General features: G+C 42.4%; 1 protein-coding gene across 1 annotated transcript in view; it reads right to left on the minus strand.

Annotated features, from left to right (window-relative positions):
• Window positions 1–7616, minus strand: part of ttc13 (tetratricopeptide repeat domain 13) — a gene marked incomplete at its 5' end in the record, with an annotated part of 14557 nt that extends 6941 nt beyond the window's left edge. The window contains 13 exon segments of the mRNA XM_035679264.1: window positions 18–110; window positions 765–897; window positions 975–1105; window positions 1564–1720; window positions 1840–2014; window positions 2575–2716; window positions 2873–2955; window positions 4370–4480; window positions 4561–4677; window positions 6009–6101; window positions 7222–7287; window positions 7378–7448; window positions 7541–7616. Of these exon segments, the coding sequence (XP_035535157.1) occupies window positions 18–110; window positions 765–897; window positions 975–1105; window positions 1564–1720; window positions 1840–2014; window positions 2575–2716; window positions 2873–2955; window positions 4370–4480; window positions 4561–4677; window positions 6009–6101; window positions 7222–7287; window positions 7378–7448; window positions 7541–7616 (1448 nt within the window).
• Between the last annotated feature and the right edge of the window lie 1224 nt (window positions 7617–8840).

Consider the following 8840-nt stretch of genomic DNA (forward strand, 5'->3'; position numbering starts at 1 on the left):
GGGGGGCGAGCTGTTACCTGATGAGATTGATGTGATTGTTGAAGCCTCGACTGAGACTCCTGGCGGGCATCTGGTCCAACCACAGAACTGGCTGGTCTGGATCCGCGATCCTACGAGCGGCAGGAAGAAGGAGGAGACCTGTTTAGTCTGTCAACACTGAAACCCACTCAGCTGAAGACCACAGACTCTTTCAGCGGAGTAAAAGTGATTTCAGGTCTCACTTTCTGTGCTGTAATTTAACAAGAGCTTCAGTCTAGACTGGCGGTTTGAGAATGAGGAATTGGTGGCTGATGCACATCGACATCTGTCTTCTTCCTTTGCTCCCTGGTGTTTTTAGGTTATTTCCTGGAGATGATTAGGATTCCACAGTTGCTCCTGAGAGGAACTCTCTTGGATCGCGACGGAGACGCACATTTTTAGGTGTTTTGGTCGTCGTCCTCATCCAGCCAAACCAAACTTACGCTTGGATGCTTTAAAGGGTATTTTAACACTAAACCTGAGTCTGTAAATGACGTTTACAGTCAGTTTATTATACAGTCACTTGATCCCGGTCTATAGAGACGCAGATTATTTGCCTTTTTTCCAAATTAAATGCAGGAATTCTGTCCTCTACTCCAAAAATCTGTGAAAAATCTACAATAACACAAACTGGTACATCATGCCTTTGAATAACACGTCCACCTTCTCTTCCTGACATATAAATCTGGGTCTGAATGGTTTTATTGATTAAAAAAAAGCTAAAAAAGGTGCGTTAAGTTACTCACCTCCTCCATTTGACAGCTATATCGAACATGTCTCTCCACTGCATTTGCCTGGTCTTGCCGTTGACTCGCACTTTGGAGTTGCTCCACGTCCGATGCATAGCCTGCATCACCTCCAGGGTCGCTAAACCCATGGCTGAAAAAGCACGACAACTCTTATTTTTCCTGCTGTTAATGCTTTAATTCATGAGCTACGGTGTGTATCGGTGCTACCTCTGTGTATCCTCCTGTTAGGTAAAAAACCAGGAGTGTCGTATTGCATTAACGCCCCCAAGTGGTCGGCTGTGCAGATCAGCTTCTGAACTTCACTGCTGTAGCTGTCGAAGTCCTGCGGCAGCACGTCCCTGAAAACCACAGAGAGAGGAAGACACAGAGGATGAGCTTCGTCACAGCTTTTCATTGAAGTGTTTGTTTTTGCTACGTCTTTGTAGAACAGAAGAGAACAGAAGAGACGAGTTTCAGCAATGAAAACACCAGCCTTGAAGAACAATGGAGCTTTTCTGGAACGTGGAAAAGATAGCAGGTGTTTGCTTCAGCTTTGAGCTGGTGAGAACTGCTGCAAACTTCAGGAAATTAAAGCTGTGATGGTTCCTGATTTCTCAGATTTCTACACACTAGAGTTGAAGTGTAGGACAAGAAGATGTATTAAATCCTGTCTGTTATATATTATTATCTTAAAGCCCGTTCGCAGCTATAACAATAAGTGTAGTTTATGATCTCAGAGTGATATTTACACGGACGAGGAGAGCTTCCAGTTATTGCTCCAGGTGGGAATCAGCTGTAACGGAGCCATCAAACTTACTTGATATGTGGCTGCAGGCCGGGCTGTTCTTCATAGTCCTCTATTAAAAAAGGCAGGTTCTTGGCCCAGTGATTCTTAAAGTTCCCGGGTAAATCCTGGTCCACGTTGTACTCTGCTACTGGGATGTCGAGGTGGGAGTGCAGGTAGCGAGAGTACTCTGGTAGAAACACAAAGTGGGGCAAAGCAGGCCGAGAACACGAGACATCATATAAAATTTAAATGCATTATGGTATCTCTTATGTATGAGTTTGTGTGTGTGCGTGCGGGGACACCAACCTCTGAGGTATTTCACTTTGAGGTATTCTGAGCTGGCCTTCTGTCCCAGCAGAGGGTCGTTCAACATGACTTTAGTCTGAGCTTTGATGCCCTCGTAGAACTGCCCCATCGCCACGTGACTTAACCCCTTCATGTACTGACACACCTCGTTGTAGGGCTCCAACTGGAGACACCTCTGGGGAACGAATGGGAGGAGGGAAATTCAAGGTTGGACTGACATCAGTGTGCTGAACAAACAGTATATGTACCATTGTACCACTGTTTAGGGTATTTTACAGCCGTTTAAAAAGGTCCAGTTGTAACATTTAGGAGGATCTGTCGGCAGAAATTAAATATAATATCTGTAGAATCACCTGGAAACCTTAGAATGAGACGTTTTTATCTACTATCCGTGTTGAACCTTGTTTCTACAGTAGCCAAAACGGACAAACCGAACACTGACTCTACATGAGGCCTTGTGTGTTTCTTCTTGAGTTTCGCTGCCTCCGTAGTTTCTTCTACACACTTTGCATTTTTTATTCCCAGGTTGTCAAATACCGACGCAAGCGGGGTTCAGTTGATTTCACTCACAACTTCACCTCTTGGTGCCACTAAATCCTACAAACTGGACCTTTAAAACTGCAGTTGAATTGTAATTTTCGCTGTTATGGGGAAAAGAAGGATTGCATGAATTGCATTATGCAGCCTAACGGAGGAGCAGAGCTTTTTTTTTTATTCAGCTGTGGATTCCTTCACCTTGAAGTTGCCTATGGCCTCCTGCAGCGAGCCGTGGTGGTACAGCATCATGCCTCGGAGCTGGAGAGACTGGATGTGGTTCTGATTCAACATGAGGGCTTTCTGGAAGCTCTCCATTGCTGACTCAAAATCACCCAACTCTCTGAAAGAGGAAGCAGAGACACCCAAAGACCAACAGTTGACGTATTGTTAGTAAGGCGGAGAGGAAAGGTAAGACTCTCAATTCCTTAAACACAAAAGCACGTAGTGTTTATCGTTGTTAATGATATTAACAGTGAATCTCAGAGACTTGCTGTACCTGTAGGCCTGTCCAAGGCTCTTGTAGGCATCTATGAAGTCAGACTTTAACTTCAGAGCCTCTTTGAATGTCTCAATGGCTTCCTGACGAAGGGAAACAACACGTTTTCACTCAGAGACAACACGGAGTTAACAGGATATCGTGACAGGGAACATGTGGATAGAAGTCAGCAGGTTCCAGCCTTGTATGAAACATATCCAGATTTTTATGCCTGCAAATTGTAATTCGCATAATCTGTGACTCAACTGTGACTCAAGTGTGACTCAAGTGACCGCTTCACCACAAAAGTCCACCGAAGTCAGAAGGATTTATCATTTCACGGCAGCCCATCTGGTAACTGTTGAGATATTTGAGCCTGGACTGACGAACCGACAGACAGAGCTTCAAAAACACTTAATCTTTTCCAGTGTTTGATTGTTTACACACTGTAAACTCTTTGCACACAGCAGTTTAAAAGAACGTTCAGTGTAAACAAAATGAAAGTTAACAACGTGATCTCTGCTTTCATGGTGTGAACAAGGAACCGTGCACCTACGAGGTCAGCAGACAAAGGACGGAGTCGAGCTATTTTACTGTACAGATAAAAAAAAGAAGCAGATTGTGCAATATTGACTTTGTTTCCATGAGGACGAGCTGTTATAATGAAACAGTACTTAATGTCTGCTGCTTTCCTCACTGTGTTTTAGAGTTTTGTTGTTGTTGTTTGTCAGCTGCTTGTACGGGGATTCCCTCAGGAAATTGGTTAGTCAGGGGTTAGCGAAGGTGATAAACAACCAAAAACCGCCCCCATACATACATGTGACTGGATAAAACAGAGCGGCTGAAGGAGCTTTTGCAGACGAGCCTCCCGGCAGAAAGACCGCAGATTAAACAGCTGCAGACGGCGCTCTGCACAATCTGACATCGACTTATCGAAGTGTGAGAGACTCTGTGAATGTGGGGACTGCGAAACGACAACATAACTGACAGTTACGCAACACGTTATCCAGATTTTCACATTTTAAAACGATAACTTTGCTCACTGTGAACGGAGCGATGGCTGCAGCGTCTTTAAAGGGTTTTCTTTACAGACGAGCTGTCAGCCGTGTATCGGGGAATCCTCTGTACACAGAGAGACTACCTCTGCAACAGGAAACTGGTGTGTGATACACAGAAACCTCTTCCTATTGAGAGGTCTGCGCAGAAAAACTGATGTGGTCACCTCTGACTACTTAGCTCAGCTGAAAGTATTCCCTTAGAGCAGGCTACTTTGTCTTTTGCACGATGTACACATAATATAAATCAGACAATTTCCACCATAAACTGCTGGAGGTTTTCTAAAAGCAGCAGATTAGTTTACCCAGATTTATATTCCTAAGCATGTTTCCAGCAGTAAAAGGAAACTGGCTGCAGCAGTTTACAGTAAATAAGGGACTCTTGTCATGTTGGCAGCTCATAAAAGTAACAAATGGGGATTAAAAAAACAAAAACATATGCAGCCAAATTCCCTATTTTCACCTTGAGCATGCCTCTGTGGAAGAACGTGAGGCCTTTATACAGCATGGCAATGGGCTGATTCTTCTTCAGCTCTAAAGACTGCTGGAAGTCTTCCATCGCCGCCACATAGTCCTGGTGGAAAGGCAAAGCGGCAGGGTCAGCGTTAAGGCACGCGTGTACGCATTCACATACAGGAGATCGGACAGTCAAACCTCTGAGATGAAGAGCAGCGTTCCTCGGTGTCTGTAGAGACGGGCTGAGGGCTGCAGCTGGATGGCTTTGGTCAGATCGGCCAGAGCCTCACTGATACGACCCAGAGGAGACAGGATCTAAAAGGAAAGATGGAAGTAGAAGCACACATTCAAAGGTTTTCAATTTCAGTTGGTTAGTGCAAAAATGTTATTGAAAAGAAGTTTTTTTTTGGGTAAAGGAGACATAAAACGTACATATGTAAGTGTAAACACAAAGACTCTGTAACTATCTCTGTGTGACTTTCATCGGTTTGGATTACAGCAGATATACGCTGATGTGGCACAAAGAGGAAACGGCTCACAGCCAACCTCAGCGCGAAAGATATTTTAAACTAACAGCGTGATTCTTTGATCTTAGTGCAGCTGCAACAGCACACAGTAAACTCATGTGACGACTACGTGCGTGTCTATACATTGTTAGAGCTGAACACAACTACTGAACTGAATATTAAACACTTTTTGAGCACAATTAAATCAACTTTAATGAACTTTCACAGCTACTTATTTAAAAGCTGCAGAGCTCTTTAGGCAAAATGTAACTGAACATCTTGTTTCTTGGACTACGACTTCCTTTTTCTCCTCTACTGCAGACGATCTATAAATATGGCGAATGTACTGAATTATGCTGCACTTTGCCACATTACGCCCTCTGATTCAGGCCCCTGATAGTCGACCAAACTGAGTTATTTATTCCCTGTTTTGATCAGTGATGTTATACTGTGTTAATTAATAATAATAATAACTAAATGTTCAGTCCTTGCTGGTTGTTCTGACACATTCAGAATCATTACAGCCTTTTGCTGTCAGCATTTAACAACTGACTGTTGAAATATAGATATATAAGTGTTTAAATAATTAAATTAAGATCATAAACGTGCGATGATTAGTCCCTACTGTGACTGCATCAGAGAGAGAGCATTTTTGTGCATTTTATTTATTTTATTCTATTTTATTTTTATGTTTAGTTGCTTTGGTATTCTTTCGGTTTAGCTGTGTGCTTACTTCATTTTTTTTGGTGGGTATGTATTGTTGTGCCTTCTACTGTGTGATTGGTATTATTTCTGTGCGTATCTTTGGCTTGGCCAGCACTTGGAGAGCCTGGTGTCTTTGTTGAAATCGTGCTATATACATGAAGTGGATTGGATTGGAGAGAGAGCAAATCACAACAAGTTATCACCAACACATCATAACACCCAGTGATGCTCAGAACACAAAACAGATATAGTGGCGATTAATGATGAGTTTAAAGTTACACACAGTTTAGAAATGAGCTGTCTAACAGACTGCAGTTCTACATTTGGAGATATAATCAGTAAGTGCGTCTAAATCTCGTCTAAAAACATACGTTAAACTTCTGAAGGAGGCTGAACAATGAATAAATGACGTCTGGCAGCGAGTTCCTCTCTCACCTCGGCTCTCTGTTCGTAGACCTCTGGCCAGTTAGGCTCCAGAGTGATGACTCGGTTGAGCTCGTACAACGCCAAGTCAGCGTTCTTTATGTCCTGGCACAGAGACACGGGAAGGGGAGGCAGTTATACTCTGTTGACACAAACCTTAATATATATATATAGAGAACAAAACTAGGAGCCGAGCCACAAAAAGCTTAAAGAACACCCCAAAAAAAAACTGCTGTGTAGCCCTTTTTTTGTTCGTGGAGGTCGCGCTCCCGTAACCGCAGAGTCCCGGTGGACTGAATCTGTATTCACTGAGTCATTCTGCGTTTACCTGAAACTGCTGCTGTCGCCAAAACGCCTTTTATTTGGAGGCGAATACAACCAAAGGCATCCAAAATATGCATATGGACAGCAACTCCCTGCGCTGCCAAACCCTCCAGTGTGGGTTTCCTTATAAATCTCATTTTGAGACTATTTTGGCACAAAGCTCAATAATGAATACGAGTGAACCAATTACACTGGGATTCAATGTGACTGGTTTTGAGCAGCAGGCTGAACTGTGAATGCAAATAAAGCCTGGATCAATATAGAAAACAGACTTTATATGGAACTTATAAAGTGTGGCTCATCTTATACTCTGTCTGTAACTGCAGCAACATTTTATTGCAAACAAACACACATTACTTCGGAGAGAACCTCTTCATGTCTTAATGTAATTATCAGGTTTTATGACATTGTAAATGCTCTGATGGAAGACACATTTCAGCTGCACTTTAATGGTTGATCCACACTAACAACTATAAATTAAGAGATAACAAACAGCGGTCAGTAGGAGAAATGGATGAAGTTATTGATGAGCTGCTGTATGTTTCACAGGAGGTTATGTTATCACAAAGACGAGTTTAAGTCACATTTTATTCATACTTTGGTAAAAAAAAAAAGAGGAAGGAGATCAGAGACCCAATCAGCAGCCGGTTTATCAGTATGTCTCAGCTAAAAAGACGTTTTTTAATGTGTAATTTAATACTTAATATAAGTAATAAACCACAATATTGTTCAGTGAATCTGAATATATACACCGTACGATATCATTCAGTCGTTGTCGTGGTGCGGACGGCCCTAGTTATGTCAAAGAACAGTAAACAACAACAATGAACTATTAAAAGAACATGAAACCGTTGTGGAACAGAGGAAAGCTGCCGTTATTAAGTCCACATCCATCACTCACCTGCAGACTTTTCTTCCCGTAAGCTATCCCTCTCCCATAGATGGCGCTGACCAGCTCTGGGTCGCCCTTTATATCAAAAGACAACATGTCAGGAAACAGTTTAGAGTCGGGGCTGGTTTTCGGAGAGAGCGAGGAGAGACTGATTCACAAACACACCTGCAATAAGAGCGAGAAGTGTTTGATGGCTTCATCGTAAAGGCCGTTGCCTATCAGAACGTAGCCTATAGCTGCAACGACAGAAACAAAAGGAGGGTGAGCAACCGGGAGGAACATCGCAGAGTCTGTTTCAGTGAGGTTCCCCTTCAGAGCGACAACTTACCGAGTTCTTCGTTTGTGTTGAGGTTATCCACGGGGAAGGGGATTTTCTTCTGCTCTATGAACAACTTGGCCTGGTTCTGTGTGAGGTGAGGAACAACAGAACAAAAGCATGAACAGAAGAAGGAGACGCGCTGTACGTGGAGACACTGCAACGGCACAACAGGAAACTGAATAAAGGTGTGAAAAGTCGGGCGAGAACATAAGGAAAGCAGAGAGTGTAACGCCGTCAGTCTCTCCTATCCAGTGAGACTCTGCTGAGTAGAAAAGTATATTTAAAGCAGGTGTAAAACGACATTTTGCATTTTTTGAAGGAGCTTCTCTCGAGGTTACACTGAATCCCTGTGAGCTGAATACTTCTGTGTATTGCATTAAAAAGAAAGAGTGGACTACTTTTCTCTCAGAGCGTCGCATCGCGTTCACTGTGTAATCCCGAACGGAGAGTGGCGGCGCGACATAAACGCAACCCACCGTTACAGGATGCAAATGTTGCTGCGGCAGCAATTTGGGTTTTTCCACAACGGCAACGACTGACGAGACAAATACTTTAATAACGTCGAGCAAACAGAAAGCAAACATCATCACAAGCTTCTCTCTTCCCTCAGGACGAGGTTGTTAAAAACAGCATATTCTTCTTTTTATTGATTTATTTACATTTTATGTTTTTTATTCTGCTCTGATTAATGTATTTTGGTATTTATTCTTTATACATTTAATTGTATTTTGTGTATCACAGCTATGATTTTGCTTTGTCCGTCGAAGCTCTTTGTAAACTCTCTATATAAATAAATAAAGTTATTATTATTAATCATGATTAGTGTGAAAACTATCGTCATTAACTTAATGAAACTATTAAAATCAGGAATATATGAACTTTGTTTTGGGACCAAACAGGCGAGCGCGTCGTGATAAACCTCTTTATTTATCTTCGATCGTAACAGAGTAAGTTTGTTCATTGTGCTTCAACGTTCTTCAGGAATAAAAGCAAATAAAGAGACATAACTTCCTTTAATTTCTACATCTGAACAGATCAAACCAAGAACCAAAGAGTGTGCAGCAAACTAAAACAGCAGCGTGAATAAATGACAGGAAATCAAACCTTAATTAACGTGTTTTTTGTTGTTTTTAGCCGCTAAAAACGATGTTAAGACGTCTAGGAACAACAATTTCTTACTGGAGGAAACCGTTAGAGTCTGTGGCTGTTCTGATAATGTGTGTGTGTGTGTGTGTGTGTGAGAGAGAGAGTGTGTGTGTGTGAGTGAGTGAGTGAGTGAGTGAGTGAGTGAGAGTGTGAGTGTGAGTGT

The sequence above is a fragment of the Morone saxatilis genome, unplaced genomic scaffold, assembly GCF_004916995.1.
Source record: "Morone saxatilis isolate NCDOM2014 unplaced genomic scaffold, NCSU_SB_2.0 Contig7, whole genome shotgun sequence".
NCBI classification, from domain to species: Eukaryota; Metazoa; Chordata; class Actinopteri; family Moronidae; genus Morone; species Morone saxatilis.